We start from the raw sequence: 22,377 nt of genomic DNA, 5'->3' as shown, positions 1-22,377 counted from the left end.
GGTTAGGAAAAGATTCACAGTCACGTAGGTTCCTACATCTGTCACGTCACGTCAGCCCTGGATACCGTGGTTTTGTGGTTGCTATCCTATGTAGTTTAGGGAATTAGGTAACAATAATACTTAATATAACAACAATAATAGCTCACATCTATTGAGTGCTTCTTGTTTATCAAGCTCTGTTTTAAGTCACATATTATGTATTTTTTCAGGTGGCCTGTACAACAATTTTATGGGATAGTTGCTGTTGTTGTGTCCATTTTACAGATAAGGAAACGGGGGCACAGAAAGGTTAAGTACCTTGCCCAGTGTTATACTACCAGTAAATGGTGGTGCAGGAATTTAAACCCAAGCACTCCAATTCCAGAGCTCACAGTCTTAACCTCTCTATACCCTTGAAAAAGGAGGGAGGGAAAGCAACACGTCACTGGATATTTTTTTATGAGTGATGTTCCAAAGTTGTATATTCAATGCTCACAGAAAAACCCAGGCAGATATTTTAACGTAGTCTCCCTTTCATCTTTGAAAGCTTTAGGTAGGTAGGTATGCCCTCTCCAGCCTGGAGATTTAACCATTCTTCACCCTAATGATGATAGGTCTTGGTTTGTTATTTTTATGTCATTATAAAATACATATTAATACACTTGTTTATTTAGATGTAATATTAGTAACATCAGCAAAATACTATTGTATTACCTTAATTCTCATGAGGACAAGGCCATCTTCAAATGCTTTATCAAAGTAAAGAATTACTTTGTTTTGTGATAGGCAAAATAGACCTTTCAGTCTTGAAACATATTGAAACACACGTTTTTAATAATTTGGTTTGTTTCTCATGACATAAATGTTGGTAACATTCTGGCACCTAATGAGTTAAATAAAGTTGTTATATTGCAAATAATTCCTTAATATCTTTAACAGGCAAGAGTTTTCTTTAATAAACTCATATCTGTAAAGTTGGTAAGACTTCGTGGCATATAGCATTTTGGAAGATGGCAGGGTATTTGAAGATAACAGGGATTAAAAAGTGGCTATGAGGGGCTTCCGTGGTGGCGCAGTGGTTGGGAGTCCGCTTGCCGATGCAGGGGACACGGGTTCGTGCCCCAGTCCAGGAGGATCCCACATGCCACGGAGCGGCTGGGCCTGCGAGCCATGGCCGCTGAGCCTGCGCGTCAGGAGCCTGTGCTCTGCAGCGGGAGAGGCCACAGCGGTGAGGGGCCCGCGTACCGCAAAAAAAAAAAAGAAGTGGCTATGATGTTGTAGGGCAAAGGCTAAGGCTGGAAATACCTTGCAATGGCTTCATTTCCAATTTCTGGTTACACTGTCAATAATTTCAAAGCCATTTTAGTCATATTATATGCCTGTAGCTTTCAGTTGATCTTGTAAGGAACGTAAGATTTGTTTTATTTGGGAGATTTCAAATACTCTGTTTTTCAAACTTTATACCTAGTGTTTTGCATAATTTAATCTCTGTCCCAATACCTGGAAAATAGGGATATTTAGTAATACAAAGGTCAGCATTCAAGAACTACAATATATAAATCAGTGGTTCTCAAACTTTTTAGTCTCAGAACTCCTTTTACTCTTTTTATTGAGGACCGCCAAGGAGCTTTCATCTATGTGGGTTATATCTATTTCTGCTAATATTTACCAATGTCAGTAAATTTGCCAACTGACTGAGAAATTTTTAAAATAGTAACTAATTTAATAGTAACAGTAGGAGACCATAATATGGCAACATAAATAATATATTTTAATGCAAATAACCATTTTCAGGAAAAGGTATAAATAGTGGCATTTTACATTTTTGCAAATTTTTAAAACACCTGATTTAATATAATATAGACAGCTGGATTTTCATATCTGCTGCTGAATCAGTCTATTTAATACATTCTTTTGGTGAAGTGTATGAAGAAAATTCAGCTTTACACAGATATGTAACTAGAAAAGGCAGTATTTTAATAGCCTTTTCAGAAAATTGTGGAAATTCTTCTTTAATATTACACTAAAACTTAGCTAGTAGTAGTTTCTTAAAGTTATTGAAGTGTGGAATCTGAAACCATAGCAGTTAACCTTTTATGTTCTGCTGCATTAAAATCCACTGATATATTTTATACTTTGAATGGATTTTTTAACCAAGCATAATTTTTTAACCTCATGTATTGGTCATTTGGAACACATTAGTTCACTGAGTTATGTGGATCTTCCAAGTGTTGGCACATTTTATTATACAATATCAAAAATTCACATTCGTTAATGTCACCACTTATCTCATCAGAAAAGTCTTTAAGTATTGGGAAACTGTCAGGCTTATGGTGACAGATGAAGTAAAAATAAATTTTTATATTTTTTAGTTTGAAAGCTTAGCTTTTATCACTGGCACCCACAGGATTTCTCCACCTTGACACTATTGTTGCTTTTGGCCAGAGAATTCCTTGTTGTGAGGGCTGCCTTCACATTGCAGGATGTTTAGCAGCATCTCTGACCTCTACCTAGTAGCATCTCCCCTACACCCTCCAGGTGTGAGAACGAAGAAGGTCTCCAAACATTGCCAGATGTCACCTGGGGGTCAAAACAGCTCCAGTTGAGAACCGCTGGGCTACTAAGACTGTCAGTTGTTTTCTTTCAAGTGGCAGGCCCACTTTGTTCATTTTGAGAAAATATTAACCAAATACCCGAGTTTGAATAGTTTGTCTCTCAGGCCTTCTTTCAGCATAGGCCTTCTTACAGCTTCCAAATAACTACACCTATAATTCTCATCACTCACATTTTCTAAATATGTAAATATTGATCTTATGAATATTTCAGTTTTGTACTATCCTATAGATTATTAAGCATTTTTATTAATTATTGTTTTATTAGCAGAACACCAAGGGGGTTATACTTATGGAAAGAGTATATAGTTACATTCTGTAAATAACAATCTAAAGGAGAATCAGCTTTTGCTTAAGAAGTACTCATTGATCTCAGAGATCACAATTCCTACCCCAATTTGCTTTTCATATTTCTTACTCTAAATTAACTAGACTTATCGACAGCTGTAGGAATTATAATGAATTCAGAATATTATACCTAAAAATATGTATTAGTTTAGAAAAGATATTAATGAGGTTAGAAGAATTCCATACTTAACCACTACCTGATCCTACTACTGGCTTACAAAATACTGCTTCCGTAGTCCTTAGCAATTCATAATCCCCTGACTGTGGTTTGCTTATGGAACATGGATTTTACACAAAAACATTTGAGAACTTATTACTGTTTGCTTAGAAAGTGTTTTATATGTAAAAAGCACCATAGGAAAGCAATATAATATCTTTGTAGTTCATATTTAAAGGTTTGATAACTCTTTGTTGTAGACCAGTTTCTCTATCTCAGTAAAAGGTACAATCCAGAGTCAGCCTTGACCTGTCATCTTCCCAGCCTTCTGATCGAACTACTATATATGTGGTTCCTTTCACCAAAAGAGAGAAAATGGAAAGAAAAGTCCGTTGTAATGAAGTTGAAGAAAGAGATGATGAGTTCAAATTGGACATTATTTTTAGTCATGTATAAGCAGATGGAAATATCCACTAGAAATGTATTTGTGTCTCAAGAAATAAATCTGAACTTAATCACAGATTTGGGAGTCATCAGCATTAGGTGGGAGTTGAAACAAGGAATTGAATGAAATTGCACTTGGGAGACATATAGAGTATAAAGAGAGGACCAAACGATAAAGGAAGAAGAAGAAGAGGGGGTGCAAATATGTAGCTCTGGAGAATGACAACATTTAAGGAGTAGGCAAAGGGAGGGAAACACACCAAGAAGACTGAGGTTGGAGAATCAGAAGACAAACCTGGCGAGTCCTTGGAATGCATGGAAGAATAATTTCAATCACGAAGAGGTTAGTGAATTGAGAATTTAAAACTTTCCCTTAGACTTGTCAATGGGGAGGTCAGAGACGGTGTCTATGTGGAATCCAAAGGGTTGAGGAGTAACCGTGAGAAGTTAAGACTGAGAGGAAAGACTACTCTTGAGATAGAAGTTTGGCTTTGAAGGGAGCAAAAAACATGAGAAATGTTTTACTAAAGATGACGGATACTTGGGCATATTAATATACCTGAAGAGAGCAAGGGGTGATGATGGAAGAAACTGGAGAAAAATTGGTGAAGCAGGGTCTCAGAAGGGAGCGAGAAAGGGTATTTAAAGATAGGAGGAAATACTTTTTTTACAGATGAGGGCAGTAGGGGCTGCAGATGCAGGTAAGCTTTTATCTAAGCAGGAATCAAGGGAGCTCACTCTCAGCTTCAGTTTTCTGTGTAAAATATGAAGCAAGGTCATTTGTAGAAAAGGGTTTGAATGTAAATATAATTGCCATCACTATCAAGCATCAAATTTTATTTTAACCTACAATTCTAGGAATTAAATATTTAAACTAATAATCTAAATAGTCTAAAGAATATTTTGGTATTTCCTGCTTTTAAAAACATTTGTATGTAGTTCACAAAGAATTGCTCTTTCTAAGCATAGATGGTGTTTAAGTGAAAAAGCTGATCATAACTTTTTGTTTCTCTGGTGTACTGAACTGAGTTTTGCTTTTGCTTTTTATTTTAAGAAGAAATTTTATAAGAGAAAAACATTTATTTATAGAAAATTCTATTTCTGAAATGTGGTCAGAATGTTTAGGAGAAGGTGAATAGAAGTTAGCAAATGAGTGGGAAAGTTCTGGTGGGCAGCATTTGATTGACAATCATCTTCTGTGCTGTGAGTAGAGAAGCCCAAGGGCTGATGTCACTGTTGGAGTCAGTGGAAAAGTTCATCTTGATTAAGACGCCAGTGAATTGATTCATTGAGCTGTACGTGGTCAAGATGGTATTGAGTTTCGTTAACTTGATTTCACTCACTAGGAAATGCTTGGTTTACTTTATGCATCACATATTTATAAAGAAAAAGGAGGGACTTCCCTGGTGGCACAGTGGTTAAGAATCTGCCTGCCAATGCAGGGGACATGGGTTTGAGCCCTGGTCCAGGAAGATCCCACATGCTGCGGAGCAGCTAAGCCCGTGCACCACAACTACTGAGCCTGCGCTCCAGAGCCCGCGAGCCACAACTACTGAGCCCGTGTGCCACAACTACTGAAGCCCTCGCACCTAGAGCCTGAGCTCTGCAACAAGAGAAGCCACCGCGATGGGAGAAGCCCACACACTGCAATGAAGAGTAGCCCCCGCTTGCTGCAACTAGAGAAGGCCCGCGCACAGCAATGAAGACCCAACGCAGCCAAAAATAATAATAAATAAATAAAATAAAAAATAAAGTATGAAAAAAATGAAAAAGAAAAAGGAGAATTTCTGTTTCACATTAAGATCTAGCACACTCATGTATGTTCGCCAATTTTTGATTATTTATATTTTTCTTTTTCTTTACATCTTTCTTGCTATGGCCTGTTTTGGGTTGTTTCTTTTAAGTTGATACGAGTGAAACACCTCTGCCAAATGATAAGAAGGAACTATAAAACCCAAACTATTTTTCCACTTTTATATTATCTAATAAAACGTTTGGTAGGTGAATTAGGGTAGATGCTTCTGAAACAAAGAAATTAAAATGTTTAGGTAGATTTTTTTCTGTCATACATAAAAGCCTAAAGGTGAGGGGCCCAGGATTTTAGAGCAGCTTTGCTGCACACAGTCATTCAGGGAGCTGGGTTCCTGCCATATTGTTACTCTGCTACCCTTCAGGGGCTTGCCCTTATGTGCTCGGTTTAATTTGGGTCACCACGACATCTGCCTTCCAGCTCATGGGAAGGAGGGAAGTTAGAGGCCCACCAATTTCCTTTTAACCAAGTGACCCAGAACTTGCTCACGTCACTTCTGCCCCCAGTCTCCTGGCAAGAACTAAGTCATATGGCCATACCTAACTGCAAGAGAGGCTAAACTCTATGACTGTAGAAGAGGGAAGAATGGATTTTGGTGGTAACTCTTATACTTCCAGAGTAGGCTAGCAGATTTTAAACTACTGGCCAAAAATAAACTTGAAGATTATCTACAGATTTTGTTTGAAATACTAAAATACTTTTAGTATTTTAGAACACAGAAGAAGGAGTTGGCTAACTAGAGAACTTGGGTCAAAATAGCCATCCTGCATGCTTATTCATTAATCAGTTTTAATTCCAATAGTGGATATTTAAATTTCCAAATTTTCCATATAATGACTCTATGGAAACTTTTAATACTGCAGCCTCTTTCAATGTCCTATTTTCTTATTGGTTTGGCCAAAAAGTTCCTTCGGTTTTAAAGTAAAAATAAAAGACACATTTTTCATTTTCACTGAGAACGTTATTGAACAACGTATTCACCATTTTGTTCCACTACCTTCTGCCATTTTTCAGGCAACTTTGTAATTCCATCTTCCCAAAACTTTTTATCTTTTTGAGCAAAGAACCGTTCTAGGTGCCTTTTACAGTCTTCGAGGGAATTGAAAATTTTTGCATTAAGAGAATTTTGTGACGACCAGAATAAATGGGAATCCAAAGGTGCAATGTGTGGTGAATACGGTGGATGAATCAGAACTTCCCAGCCAAGCTGTAACAGTTTTTTGCCTGGTCATCAAAGAAACATGTGGCCTTGCGGTATTCTGATGGAAGATTATGTGTTTTCTGTTGACTAATTCCAGACGCTTTTCGTCGAGTGCTGCTTTCAATTGGTCTAATTGGGAGCAGTACTTGTTGGAATTAATTGTTTGGTGTTCTGAAAGGAGCTCATAATAGAGGACTCCCTTCCATCCCACCATATACACAACATCACCTTTGGATGAAGACCGGCCTTTGGTGAGGTTGGTGGTGGTTCATTTCACTTGCCCCACGATCTCATCCATTCCATATTATTGTACAGTATTCACTTTTCATCGCCCATCACAATTTGTTTTAAAAACAGAACATTTTCGTTACGTTTAAGTACAAAATAGCATGAGGAAATATAGTCAAGAAGGTTTTTTTCGCTTAACTTATGTGGAACCCTAACATCAAAGCGATTCACATTACCAAGCTGGTGCAAATGATTTTCAGTGCTTGATTTGGATATTTTGAGTATGTCCGCTGTCTCCCGCGTGGTATAACCTTGATTATTCTCAGTTAATGTCTCAATTTGATCACTATCAACTTCAACTGGTCTACCTGACCGTGGATCACTGTCCAGCGAGAAATCTCCAGCACAAAACTTCGCAAACCACTTTGGACACATTCGATCAGTCACAGCACCTTCTCCATACATTGCACAAATCTTTTTTTGCGTTTCAGTTGCGTTTTTACTTTTCTTGAAATAATAAAGCATAATATGCCGAAAATGTTGCTTTTTCTCTTCCATCTTCAATATTAAAATGACTACACAAAAATTCAATTTTGATGTTTTTTAAAAATGCACGCTGATATGACAGCTGTCACAATACAATTTAGCAAAATTGTTTCGAATGAAGTTAAAGACAACTAAGCACTACTAGAGCCATCTTATGGAAAAAAACGAACAAACCTTTTGGCCAACCCAATACATTTAAGCAAAATCTTTTTAGTGTCTTTGAATCTTACACACACACATACACACACACAGTGGTGGTACAGTTTATGAGTTCACTCACAATCACCTTAGGAATTCATTTCTTTTTCATCTGATACTCTATTCAGATGGAGGTATAATGAAGCAGAGCACCTCTTCTGAACTTCAGAAGCACTGTACTGTGATTTAGGATTTGTTTGAAACTGATTAGGTGTGAAATCAGAAACCTTCTGATATATCACCACTGGGTTTATTGGAACGTGAGATATGATAGAGATAGATACATAGGTTGTTTTCTTTTTATGAGCTGCAAGGTGGCATAAATGATAATAAAACCACTTTTTAGAAAGTGACTTAGACCAGCAAATCTAAATCAGACCATCTAGTAAATTTCAGACATAATGTAATGGCCATTGAAATGGGGTTGATTGAGTCTTAAGTGTAAACTGAGATGTTTTCACTTAAAAAAATAGATAGGTTGATATGGATGTGTGTGTGTGTGTGTATATATATATATGTATATATATATATATTGGGGGGTGGGGGGGAAATCCTAAGAGAATTTGAGAGAACTCTAAGGAACTGTCAAAATGCTTTATGAAAACATTTTACTGCCCCTGTCTTCATCTCAACTAGAATTGTACCTTTAATGCTCATGCAAAATCTCCAAAATGTAGTCTTTCCAGCCATTTACAAATATTGATTATGCAAACAATTGGTATAACAATGTATTGTATGCTATGGAGGACACAGTGATTGTGCAAACAGTTGGTATAACAATATATTGTATGCTGTGGAGGACACAAATGCATACTATACTGCATGATCCCTCCAATAAGTGTTTTCTATAGTTCAGGAGAGAACATAATACAATTTTTTTTCGAAAGTACATGAAGCAAGTTCTTTAAATAAAGATGTATATATAACATACCTGGATCCTAAGAGCTGGCTATTACAAGGCAGTATTTAATTCATTTATATGAGTTAAAATAAAATGAGTGACTTTAGACCAGAGTAGTCATTGGAAAGATAGTCTTCATGTAAACTAGATTGGTGGAGGGAAGCACTTTCAGAGGAAGAAAATGTAGTCAGCAAAATATATGGATTTGCAGGCACATATGACATGCTTGAGAAACTGTAAAACAGGTTAGTCTGGTAAAGATGGAAGTTATACATGGAGATAAGGCTAGACTTGCACACTGAGGTCAGATTATGAAGCATTCTTTAAAGCCAGGATAAAGAGTTTGTATTTCTCTTTTTAAGAAGATATTGGAAGCTATTGAAGTTTTCTGAGTAGAGGATGTTAGAAGTGACTACTTAGAGTAATCTGGTAGTCTAAGAGCAGATTGAAGGAAGGGAGGGAAGGGAGCCCAATTAGGAAGTGATTGTAAGAATGGAGACATGACATGGTAAGATCCTGATGGAAGTAAGATTGGGGGAAAAAAAAGATGCATTGGAAAGACATTACCTCAAGGATGTTAAGTGAGGGAGAGGAAAAATAAAGAAATGTTCTGAGATCTTGAGTCTGAATTACAGGGGGCAATGTCATCCTATTGCCAGAAATATTTAATATGAGGTAATACTGGAAATTCAAATGAAAAGGCATACTAGGTATCAGAAGATAGGTAAGAGGTGATGGATCTGGGGGTACAGATTTGGAAGTCTTTTGCCTAGAAATTATAAATGAAGCCAAGGAAGTGTGAATAAGCTAAGGAAGGGAGTGGGTAAAGAGAAGACAGCTGAGTTTCCATACTTGGTAGAAGGACCAAAACATGCCTTAAAAGAAGATAGTGATAGTACATTCATAAAGGTACAGAGAACCAACAAAAAGCCAAAAAGGGGAGTGTTCAAAGAAATAGGCAACGCTGTGGAGGTCAAGGAGAACAAGGACCAACAAAACATTGTATTTGACTATTAAGGAGGAGAGGTGGGGAGAGAAAGACAGACATAGACACATCCCACTTATTGAGTGCCTACAGTGAACCACTCTTTGTGATAGATTCTTTTATATCCATGATTTTATTTCTTCCTCAAAGTAAGATTATGTCCTCCTTTTTCAGATGAGGAAACTAACACAGAACTTACGTTTTTCTGGGTTCAAGATTCAAACCCAAGTCATAAATCTTTTTCCTATATCATGGTGAAGGTCATCTGTAAAAGAAATGGGCAAATCAATTGTGGGCTGCAGTTTGCTGTTGCCTCTTAAATGTTGCCAGAATAAAGATAATTATTCCACTATACCTCTAGCCATAGTCAGATCTAAGGGTTTGGGGTCCTATTCTTACTAGATTTTTGGTTGAAAGGGACCTTTGAATTTATCTAATTTTATAGATTAGAAAGTGAGGTTTAGAGGCCATAAAGACTTACTCAAGATAGGGTCACACCTGGTTCTAGAAACCCAGGAGTCTGGACTCTGGATGGGTTCTCTTTCTACTTTTACATACCCCCTCTTCTCAGAAATAACAGGTGGTATTTATAGATGTCTACTCCAACAGCCTGAGCTCTTAAGTTTGTTCTCTGGCATCTTAATATCATTTCAAATAGATAACGCCTACTGTAAAAATGCCTGTGACAGACAGTAAGTACTAAAGAAAGTGAAGTTGATTTAATTTTAGATCCATGACCTGTGAGTCTCTTTCCCTTTTAATTAATTTAGTCAGATGCATTTGGAGAGGAGGGCATGCAAGTCATAAGTATCCAGGGTCACTTTTGCTTTGTACAATGATTTTTTTGTTTGTTTTAATGAGAAAAGGGGAAAAGACTTAAGTGTAGTCCTACTTTATATTCTTTTCAAATAACTGTTTCACAAAGAGTATCTTTAACCTTGTTTTTATTTAATTTACTTCGGTAAGGGGATAGAAAATATAAATACACAAATTCAACATAAACCAGTACTTAATTTCAAGGGTAAGTTGTTATCTGGGGGATGTTCCATTCATATAGTAAAAGAATTCTTATAAACACTGGTATAAAACAAAGATGTGAGAACAACCCATGTTTGACTTTGCTCAGTATCTCAAGTATGTTTTTGTATCCTATCACTTTAACTTAATACTTGTCCCATCCACTGCCATTTATTTAATAACTTACCACATGAAGATATTTGGTAGGTGAGGCTCGGTTTTATGGCTCACATGTGCTGCTGTGTCTTTTTTCCAGACCTTTGATGAATGTGTAGCTGAGGGCGGCTCAGACTGTGCTCCAGAGAAGCTCTGGCTTCAAATCCCATTCTTCTGTGGCCACAGCTCGGAATGCTGGTAGGGAGATAAAGTTATCTTCAATCAGTAATCTATTTACTACCTCTATAATCTGTATTTCACAAGGGTGAGTGTGTTAGTCAAGGGCTAGGTGTAAGGAAGTTGGTGAAAGACCAGACCAAAAATAACATGTAATTAAGTAATACCTAGTTTTTAGTTACCTTTAAGTGCATTAAAAAGATTCTTCATGTAAAACTTGCTTGCAATGATTTCTCAGATGCTGGTTTTTAAATTTTTTGTTTTTGGTGTTATGTGTCTTGCTATGTTCTAGCATTGGTCTTAATCAGAGGTCAGGGGTCCTTTTATAAACCTCATTTTCTCCAAGCTTATTGTTTGAGCCATCCATTTTAGATCAAGAAGAGGCTTAGTGGGTAAATTATTCACCTGGATTTACTGTTAAATTGATTTGACTTTGAGAGAAGCCAAGGTAAAAATAAAGATATTTTATCTTTAATAGAGTTTATTTCCTCAGAATGTGCTGAGTTTTCAGTTTAAAAAAATAATGGTACATATTTGTTCTAATCAGTCATTTTAATAGGAAAAGTAGAAAAAAACAGGAACACATTCAAAGTTAGTATCTTCCTTAAAACCATGAGCGATATAAGGAATGCCTTCTGTTCTTTCCATCATTATTTGAGATATAGTATTAGATTACTGTGAACCTTAAGGTCCTACTCAATAGATTATATCAACGCATAATACAGTTGACCCTTTGAACAGCACAGGATTGAACTTCATGGGTCCACTTAAATGCAGATTTTTAAAAATAAAGATGTATTACAGTACTACATGATCCGTGGTTGGCTGAATCCTCGGATGTGGAGCTGGGGATATGGCGGGCTGACTGTAAAGTTATATGCAGATTTTCAAGTGGGGAATGGGGGATCGGGTCTGGTTGGCACCCCTAAATGCTCGTGTTGTTCAAAGGTCAACTGTAATAATGTAAGAATTGGAAGCTTAGAAAGAATGTCTTCTCAATTTTTAATCATTTCCTTACAACGGGGATCAGTAGATTACAACTCGGACACCAAATTTGGCCCATCACCTGTTTTTATAAATAGTTTTATTGGAAGACAACCACATCTATTTATTTACTTATTGTCTGTAGCTGTTTTCACACTGCAAGACCAGAATTAAGTAACCAAGTGACCAAGACCATATGACCTGCGGACCCATCTCCGGCTTTACTCTCTGGCTCTTTAGAGGAAAGGTTGCCACCCCTACCTTAGAGCAGTAGAGAGTATATCTCTCCATTGGGCATTACTGAGATTTTAATCACACTTCTTTAGTATACCTCCTCGATTCACAGAACTGGGGGGGCACCTGAGAAATCAACTCGTTTGCTTCACCAGCGTCCCACCACCCACGCCAGCTTTTTAATGGCTGAGAAAACAAGCTCAGAAAGATGAAGTCATCAGCTCAATATCACACTGCTTAAAGGCAGAGCTTGGCATTAGGGTTAGGGAATGTCAGTGCTAAAAAGAACCCAAAGGCATACTTTATTTAGGGCCAAATCTCTATTAACAGCCATTAGCTAAAAACGTGAAAAATAAAAATAAAAGATTCTTAGCAGAGCCATTTCTTATCCTATTTCTGTTTTTAAGAAATATCAGAAAAACCTAAGCTCATAAATTAAATGAAGATAATCGCTACACAAAATTGCTTAGACCTTCCTAGAGAGCTCTTAAAATGAATGAAGTTTAGAGTACAGTTGACCCTGGAACAAGGCGGAGGTTAATCCCGGTATAATTTATAGTTGGTCCTTTGTATCCACGGTTCCTTCGATCTGCGGATTCAACCAACCATGGTCCATGTAGTGCTGTAGTATCTACTATTGAAAGATATTTGTGCAGGTCAAACCCATGTTGTTCAAGGGACAACTGTAGTTAACAAAAATTAAATGCACTCATACTAAATCAGATGGGAGGATATATGTACACATTTCTTAACTGTTCAAATTAAGTGTCCTCTACTAAAATCTGAGTTAGCCCTGCGTAGTTGAGAAGAAACTGGGGACAGAGGCAAAGGAAATTAGAAACAGGTGTGCCTCCCAAAGGACATTAATGAAAGGGCATTAAGGCTTTGGATGGACATGTGTTTATCTGTGTTTTCCATAATATACAGTGTCAAAGGCATCAAAAGTACTTAGCAGATTTCACAACCAATTTCTTTATTCCTTTTTTTGGTTTTAGGAATGTAGGAAGCAGGTGGGCTATGGATCAAGCCAAATATAACCTAGTTAATGAGTACTTTCTGGTGGGAGTTACTGAAGAGCTTGAAGATTTTATCATGTTATTGGAGGCAGCTTTGCCCCGGTTCTTCAGGGGTGCTACAGAGCTCTATCGTACAGGTATATAAGGATGGGTTTCTTTTTCAAGCTGTCCTTAACTTTGTTTGCCACTTGCAAAATATGTGTGATTTGAAGTTTGTTGAATAAACCTCCAGAAAGGCAGGTACATTGTCTGTTTCTCCACGCCATTTTCAGTACAAAACAATACATGGCACACAGATGGTATTCATTAAATATTTTTTAACGAATAAACATGCACGAGATTATAATTAAAAGGCATTGTAGGTATAGTGGAAAGATACAAACTACAGGGCCGGCCTTAGAAATGTGTGATATTCAGTAATGCCAGCCATACATTCCACCCTTTAGACATGTCTAGTGCTATTTAGGTAGGGGTAGGGTGGGGAGACTGAGTCACATTGATAATGATCCTGTGCTATGTCACAGTGCTCCTAAAAGAATGCTTCAGCAGCCGTGACAGTATTACATATCTGAAAGTGACCGTGCTGGTCCAATCTAATTCTGATTTTTTTTTTTTTGTCTGTTCTTTGGTAAGATACAATCAGAGGAACTCTTTTCCTGGAGTATGCATGTGCCCTAGCTTTTAACACATAGGTATAGAGAATAGGTTATGAGAAATCAGCACTAAGTTTGAAAATAGGTATTTTATCATATCTTTAAAAACAAACTAGTCAGAGCACCAAGCATTTGAGAATACAGCATGTAAGGTGACAGCCTACACTTTACCAAGTGGCCATTCTTACTTTTTTAAAAAAATAAATTTATTTATTTTTAGCTGCGTTGAGTCTTCGTTGCTGCGCGCGGGCTTTCTCTAGTTGTGGAGAGCGGTGGCTGCTCTTCGTTGCAGTGCGCGGGCTTCTCATTGCAGTGGCTTCTCTTGTTGCGGAGCACGGGCTCTAGGTGCGCGGGTTTCAGTAGTTGTGGAGCATGGGCTTAGCTGCTCTGCAGCATGTGGGATCTTCCCGGACCAGGGCTCGAACCCGTGTCCCCTCCATTGGCAGGCGGATTCCCAACCACTGCACCACGCGCGAACCCGGTTCCCCTGCATCGGCAGGCGGACGCGCAACCACTGCGCCACCAGGGAAGCCCTAGTGCACGATTCTTACTTTTATTATTTGACATCTCGTTAAGTCTTTAACAAGGGTAAGGATTTGCATTACAATGGAATAAATCACAGTTCTAGTATGATTAGGGCACTGTTTTTGCCTGAATGATATTAAGACAAAACAATTATGCTCTTCCATGTGTCATATTAACTTAAACCGTCTCTTCAAATAGACAGGCATTGATCTTTTGTGTGTTCTCAGAATTTATTTACCTTTTCTCTTTTTCCTTTGTAAGTAGGAAAGAAATCTCATCTTAGGAAAACCACAGAGAAGAAACTCCCTACTAAACAAACCATTGCAAAACTACAGCAATCTGACATTTGGAAAATGGAGAATGAGTTCTATGAGTTTGCACTAGAGCAGTTCCAATTCATCAGAGCCCATGCTGTACGAGAAAAAGATGGAGACCTCTACATCCTTGCACAGAACTTTTTCTATGAAAAGATTTACCCTAAATCGAACTGAGTACAAGGTGTGGCAGTTAGATTCTTGAACTACAACTTTGACCCTGTCTTCACCTTAGTTCTCAGCTCCACAACTTGGATTGCTGATGGGTGTGTAAGATAATTTGTATTGAACTGAGTTAGGATACAGACAGTGACGTCAAGGAAGTAGATTCTGGCAGATATGTCAGTGATCTAGGAAGTTTAAGTTTCAGCCTTTTTTTTTTTTTTTCTGGTTAAATTTTGGTGGGAGTTATAACCTCCTGCCTGGACAAAACCTACACATCACCTAAAATAAACACATAGCAGGTCTAATTGAAGGCTAAATAATGAAATACAATTTCAGAAAAGGTTCTGATACTCTGTTTTGGATAAAGCTTTTTTTTTTTCAACTAACCATGAATGAAGATGAATCCGTTTGCTACTTCCACCTTCACCTGGAGGTTTGGGTTATACACCTCTACTGGATCGTGTTATTAACTGTTTGGCGGTGTGTACTTTGTTTTTGTGAATCACGTCCCATGAAATTTATTGAAATGTTTGATCACGTTTGCTAAGACTGTATCTGCTGTAGTTGGAACTGCCCATATTTATGTAGGTCATTTTAATTTTCTTAAAAAAATGATTATTAGTTTTAAAAATCAATTTAAACCATTATTAATACTGTAAAAAGAATCAAAGCAGTATTTCTCATTCCTGTCTCCCCAGTATCTAAGATTGGGGAAACACTTCAAAGAATGTTGACATTGCCTGAAGTTTTGGTTAAGGCTTCCACACATTAATATCAAAAAAGTAAGTTTAGTATTTGTTTCTCCATGGGTTATTTGTAAAGGTGTAGACTGAGGTATTGGTGAGTCCATATTATAACTCCATTTAGTGAGCTGTGGTATGGGTAGGATTTTCCTACTTCTTCTGTACTTTTACTTGTAGACTGTTTTTACTAAGGTGCTTTATAATGTGTTTTAAAGCATTGCATTTACAAAAAAAATGGAAAATGCTGTAAATATTGCATATTTTATGTATTTGGACCAAAAGATTATAAGTAATTAGACAAAAGTGGTTTTGCACCAATTTTATTATGTCAAGTAAAACCATCAGACCTACTGTTCTTGTATTTCTCATTTAACTTTACTGTTAAGACATCACTGCAATGAACTTCAATAACCTTTCAATTTTGATACACAGTACATTATTCATAATTGGGGGCAGTAGTTATAGTGGAAAGAGTACTGGACGAAGAGTCAGAAAACTTGATTTCTTGTCCTGGCTCTGCCGCTTACCAGCTGTGTGATCTTGGGCAAGTCACTTAATCTCTCTCTGCCTCAGTTTCCTCATCCTGCAGTGAGGATGATGATACCTGTCCTACCTACCTCACAGGGGTGTTGTGAGGATTAAATGAGATGGCATGTGAAAGCACTTTGAAAACTGTAAGGCGCTATATAAATGTAAGGTATTATGGAAACATCTTTAACATATAGTTTCATACCATTCGTTTTTTAACAGAGTCCACCTATAAGCTGGTTGAAAAGACAGTTAATCTTGATATAAATTTGTGTTTAATAAATATCTTCTCAGTGTTTTATCTTCCCTGTTTCAACAACTATTGAAATATTGAAACACCTGTGAACTCTTACAGTTTCCTGAGCAGCTGCTTGAGTTCAGGAGGTTCCCTGTTTGAAAAAAGATTTCATTAGCTGACTCAGGGCAAGGGAAAATTTGCTCTTCAAATTTGGAAGATTTTTCTGTTTTTATTTTACATTACCGTTCAGAAAGGTAGCTATTTTATACCTCTGGTTTTTAAGTTATACTTTGCAGAGTTTGATTTCCCTGTGCATTCGTTACCTTCTTTCCACTTCTTAGAGTAGCAGAGATAAAGAATTTTAGAAACATTTTCTAAAAGGATAATCTTTAATATGTTTAGTTTAAATAAATATCCCCGAACAAGGCCTCACCAAACTGTGTAAGCATTTTAGTCAGGTGGCTTTAAAGGTTATTAATTGCATAGAAGGAGGAGGGAGTGCTACTTATCAAAAGACATTTATAGACAAATTTAAAGAAAAGCTGAAGGAAGTTGACAGAGTCATTGTAGCACCCTTTCCCCCCAATAATAGGACAATATTAAGGGAATATCAACAGGCATACTTTTCTTACTTGGCTTTCTTTTTGGTGTATTTAATACCTTTTATAGGTATTTGTTGAGAATATATGCAAATGATTTCCTTGCCCAAAGTAAAGCACCACCTCAGGATGGGGCATCTGACATTTGTCTCCTAAGGAACCCTAGTATGCAGGTTATTCTTGGAGTCCAGCTAAAATCCTCTTGAGGTGCATCAACTCTTTTAGGTAACTAGAGTAGCACATAGTGCACTAGATCTGGGGTCAGTGAACTTTTCCTATAAAGGTTCAGAGAGTAAATACTATTTTAGGCTTTGCACACCATTGGTCTCCGACACAACTACTCAACTCTGCCATACTAGTACAAAAGCAGTCATGGGCAACACATAAATGAATGAGCGTGGCTGTGTCCCAATAAAACTTTATCACTGAAACAGCTGACATGCCAGATATGGACCATGGGTTGTACTTTACAAACCCCTGTAACAGATTATTATTTATGGAGAAATCACTTTTGAATCTGTACTCTAGTGGCCTAAAAGAGTTTATATACTTCCAAAAAAAGCTCCTAACTTCTATCCAAAGAATAGCTTTCTGATTCAGGCAGTCTCTCCCACGGTTTCATAAACTTTTACGACTTCGATTGCTTCCAGGTGGGCGTGTTTTCTTTCCCAGTTTAACAGTTCAGAACAGGGGCATTTATGCTATCATCTTTTAGGGTGGGTTAAAAGTATCCTTCCTGGAGACTGAGGAAGGGTTAGATTTAATTCCATGTGGTCCAGTACAGTTCTAGGAATCTGACAAGTGCAGAGTCCTTATAATACCTAACTTTATAATCAAATAAATAGAACCACTGAGACGATAATGTATTTTTTTAAAGTGGCAAATGTGGTTTTCTTCTTTCAGCCCTTGTGCTTTTTCAGTATTTTGAACATAGGGAAAAAAATTTTTTTTTATAATACAAAAGCAAATTAACCACTTTGAATTTTAAAAGATAATGTTATATGTGTATGTGTACGTATATATATCTATATATGTTTATTTCCTAAAAGAGGAAAAAGTACCTTTTTGTTCAACTTGTATCAACTCCTATTTTCTAATTGCTGTGAAATGGCAACTGTTGATAAATTATTGTGACTGTTTTAAAATGTAATGGGGAGGATATATTTTGATTTTACCCAGCTTTAATCTGTAAAGTATCACTTAAATATATCTGATAGCAACACTTAAAATATTGCATGGGGATTACTTTTCTATCATCCGTACGCATTTGTGCAACTTTGAACATATTGGGTGATTCTGAATTCCTGATGATTGGATTTAAATTACTGACAATCAGAGAAAAACTTACTGATTTTTAAACTTTGCATTTTATTTTTTATTCTTAAAATTCAATTAATGCCTATAATTTGAAGTCCGCTGTGGCTCTTTCTCAATATTATGTCCTATCAGAGATTCCTAAAATTGTTAGTGCCATCAGTGATTTACAAACAGTATTTTGATATTGCAGATGATTTGCTCATTGTATTTGCATAGTTAGAAAGAAAATAGTTTGTAGACAATTATTCTCTTTTTCTAATAAAATGAAATAAAAATTCTAAAAGCACTAAAGAATTTAACTAAAAGCTGGTTCCCAAATGCATAGCTGGTATTTTAATTTACATTCAAATTCTACATAGAGAACATCTGTGTAAACCATCTCTGGGTTTTCCCATTGATCATTCTCAAACACACCTACAGTCCTAGAATCCTTTATTATGAGAAGCACCCGGTATTGTAACCTTTTATGAAGTTTGTCTTTAAGAGGCCCAGGTGCTTCTGCTTCATGAGTTGAAAATTTGACTCTTCATAAATTAGTGCTATTTGCTTTGAGAGGAAGCAAGGCAATTGCTGTTAAATTTTTGCATCCATTTACGCTATGCAAAGCTGCTGGATGATGCCAACTAAACTGCTGCTCAGGCAGCCTTCTGAGGGAAAAAGCAACCCTGTTTCAGATGCAATGCCAATTCAGCTCCTCTGGAGTGGAGCTCGCTTTCTGATTTCCTGGAGTGGGAATTTTAAAGAATGAAATGGGCGATCAGTTAGATTTATTCTATAGTTTAAGTTCATGCAGCTTTGTGACATTTCCAGTACTATTATTTATAAAAGGACCCTGATGGTGATGATCTCTTTAAAACACATCACTGGTAAGCCTATGGTTTAGACACACTGGTGCTGTCTGATTTTTCAGACAGCTTCTTTAGCTTTCTGTTGAGAGTCAGGTGTATGAGCATCTCTAAAGCAGTGTCAGATGTAATTTTGACAAACATGGATTGTCTATTTTGACTTTTATTTTATAAGTACACAGACAGCTGAAGAGTGCCTTTTCTCCTCACAATCCATGTTGGAAGATGCTCACTCCTTCCTCTTCCTCTGCTTTCTCTTCTCTCCCCTTCCCCTGTTCAGTTGATTCATTTATGCAGTACTGTTTCCAACTTGAAACCATTTTGTCACATCTGTTGGAGAGATAATCACTCCTTTTCCTTAACATTCTGCCAGCTTTCTGTTGTTGAAGTGTTTCAGATGATTACCTGATGCAAAAGCTATAAAATAAACACTCAGTGGGAAGGGCAAAAATGGTTTGGTGTCCTGTTTTAATATTTTCTTCCGTAGCCTTGACACTGAAGGATGTTTTCCAAGTGGACTCAGTGTTCAGCGTCATCAACTTAACCCTCAGATATCACTGCCACCAGAGAGGTATGCATCATCACTAGTCTGTCGTGGTTTTCTGGCTTATTTGTGACTTGCAGACTGACAGGCCTTTGCTGCTTTTTGCTTTGTACTCCACCATTGGCAGTGAAATTTCAGGTAGAAGATTTACAAGGTATACTTAGGATATACCCTTAATTAGAATTAAAAAGGAAATGAGGAAAGGGCTAACAACTTAGAATAAAAAGGAAATTTGAAAGAAAAAAGTTAATCTGATTAACATTTATTGCACAGTTTAGACGCGTCCATAATATTTCTTTGAGAATACACATTTCTGATAATTATGCTTTTCGCCCTTAAAGGAGAAACTCTCAATTAACAGAGATTTCCAGTTCTCAGCCACTGACTCATTGTTCTAGGCAAGTATCGTATGATATTGGGTTGAATAAAATACCAGTTCAGTGGTACATTGTCTGAACAGGGAATGTGGTCTGTACCCACAGAGGCAGAACAGAGAGCATGGATTTGAGAGTCAGATGGACCTGCATTTAGCAGTGTGACTTCAGTCAGTGGAGAGAACAGTATCGTTGTAAAGGTTGGACAAGGTAGATACAAAGTGCTGGCCCAGGGTAGGCTAATAACTGGTAGCTTTTATAGGCTGGGTTAGACTATTGGGCAGGAAGCTGACCTGCCCTTCTGACCCTGCTGAATACTGGTTGTCACTTTAGAGAAGATGTTTTTATAAATATTTTTGAATACCACTGAATTTTACTTTTTTACTGATAACCTACTAACGCCTTTTACTTACGTCAAGAGTAGCATAGCTTTTCTTGATTCTGATACCTGCTGTTGTTTCCACCTACAAATTTTCTGTGAGAAAATCGGGGTGGCTGATTGTTCTAAAGGAGAACTTGCTTGTTCCAGAAGTGGCTGTGTCCACCTATTATTATACTTGAACACTGTGGACTGCAAAGTAGCACATACATAAAATCAGGATACCTGGAGTAAAATGATTTGCACTCTTTCAACTCTGTGAGAAAAGAGGACATTTGCCTTAGTTATAAATTAATTAATCATGATAGAATTCCAAGTTTTGGGGATATCTGAAAAATAAACTTAGTACATAATCATTGTTGCCTAAACCTGCATATTTTCACTGTACTCTTATCATCATTAGCTCTTTTTTAAAGCAGCAGTTGAATTTTCTGAATTTTCTTCCAGTAGTAACAAGTGCAAAATGCATATTCCAAATCACTGTCCACTTTGTTTTCTTTCTCTGGAGGCATCTGCCCACCCGTTACCTAGCCTTGCCTCCGTTATACCCTGTCTCCCCTTTGTTACCACAGAGCACAGGGTGGCACCCTGCAACAAAATAAAAAAATAATAACAGCATCAACAGCAAAATTGACTTCAAAATGCAAGTTTTTCCCCCTTTCTACTTCAGGAATAACCAGTCGAACAAATAAGAAAACTTTATAAAGTCACTATTCTCTTTGTGTTTTGCTGTATTTCTTCTAGTAGCATGAGACTAAAAGTTAAAAGTTATTTCAAGGGCCTATTTAAGGTAAAATGGATTTCTTGATAATATATTTAGTTCATAAGACCTGTGAGGGGGAAAAAAAAGGAAATATGTCCAAGGATTTTTTTTTTCCTTTCACCTGTTTCATTCTAAGAGAGAGAATACTAAGTCCCTTGAATAGATTATTTTTTGGTCTGAAAACAAGGACAATGGGAATTCATGAAAAGATCATCCCTAAGAGTTGGCTAGTTGTTACTCCTTTCTTCCCACCTTTTGGTCCTATGTTTATTCAAAACCAGTTGACCAGCTTGGTGAGATCACCATACCCATTTTTGTAAACCTTTGTTATCTTTGCGTTTTACCTTGAAAACTGAGGTCTCAGACTTCATTTGATTTCCCGTATTTCCGTAAGAGTCAGTACTTGCCTCCTTTTCCCCCAGTCCTTCACCATATACATATCGCTTCTGGAGATTCTCGTAACTGGACAACTGAAAGTCACTTGAAAGATGCAATCACAAGGTATAGAGAGTTCTATGACTGGCTGTGAGAAACAGGCCGTTTGTATGGTGGTTAGAATATGGGCTCTGGAGCACCACCACTTTCTAGCTATTTGATCTTGAGCAAATTAACCCTCCCCGCGTCTGAATTGTCTCATCTGCAAAATGGGAATAACACGTATCAACAGTTAGTTTGAGGACTGAGATAATATATATGTAAACGTAGTACTTACTTGGTTCCTGTTATATAGTAAGTGTTAAAGAAGTGCTAATATTTACATAAGAAAGCAAAAGATGAGGAACCACCTATTTGGACCTACTGTGTTGCAGTGTGTATCCACTTCGTCACTCATTAGCATATGCCAGGCGTGACGAATAGGAAAGATGAACAAAAGAGGCATGCCCTTTGTTGAGAAGAGAAGGTGTAAAGAAGAAATACAAAGCATCGTGCAAAAATCTCATTCTTACCTTACTGATAAACCACCTCTTTTTGTGGTTGAGGATACATAACCTGCACCAACCCCCAGTCCCCTGGACCTTTTAAAACACTTAAGAGCTTCGTCTCCTAGTTATAACCTTGAAATAGCAGAAGAACCAACCTCACCCAGGTAATCAAGTTCTAGACACCTAGTACCTATTACTTTGCTCTAAAATGTAGATTTCCATCTTCATCTCTACAACAGGCTTCATTTCATGACAAATGAATCTGTCCTCCCACTTCTCTGGACGCCTAATTGGGTATGTAGGTTAAAATAAGGTTTTACTATGAGAGGCATGGTTGATCTTCAGACATAATTTTTTTTTTTTTTTTTGGCGGTACGCGGGCCTCTCACTGTTGTGGCCTCTCCCGTTGCGGAGCACAGGCTCCGGACGCGCAGGCTCAGCGGCCATGGCTCACGGGCCCAGCCGCTCCGCGGC

At 37.3% G+C, this 22,377-nt stretch overlaps 1 protein-coding gene across 2 annotated transcripts in view; it reads left to right on the top strand.

The window, feature by feature from the left end:
• HS2ST1 (heparan sulfate 2-O-sulfotransferase 1) overlaps positions 1 to 19,332 on the top strand; it is a 214,142-nt gene extending 194,810 nt beyond the window's left edge. The window contains exons 5-7 of one of the 2 annotated variants that reach the window (XM_007107216.4): positions 10,683 to 10,780; positions 12,973 to 13,130; positions 14,433 to 19,332. In XM_007107216.4, coding sequence (XP_007107278.1) covers positions 10,683 to 10,780; positions 12,973 to 13,130; positions 14,433 to 14,662 — 486 coding nt within the window. In that variant the 3' untranslated portion in view covers positions 14,663 to 19,332. The remainder of the gene's footprint in view (positions 1 to 10,682; positions 10,781 to 12,972; positions 13,131 to 14,432) is intronic. The other variant, XM_007107217.3, reaches the window with a different exon arrangement.
• The last annotated feature ends 3,045 nt before the right edge of the window (positions 19,333 to 22,377 follow it).

This window comes from Physeter macrocephalus, chromosome 4, assembly GCF_002837175.3.
Source record: "Physeter macrocephalus isolate SW-GA chromosome 4, ASM283717v5, whole genome shotgun sequence".
In the NCBI taxonomy this organism is placed as follows: domain Eukaryota; kingdom Metazoa; phylum Chordata; class Mammalia; order Artiodactyla; family Physeteridae; genus Physeter; species Physeter macrocephalus.
This window is presented reverse-complemented; position numbering and strand designations above follow the sequence as displayed.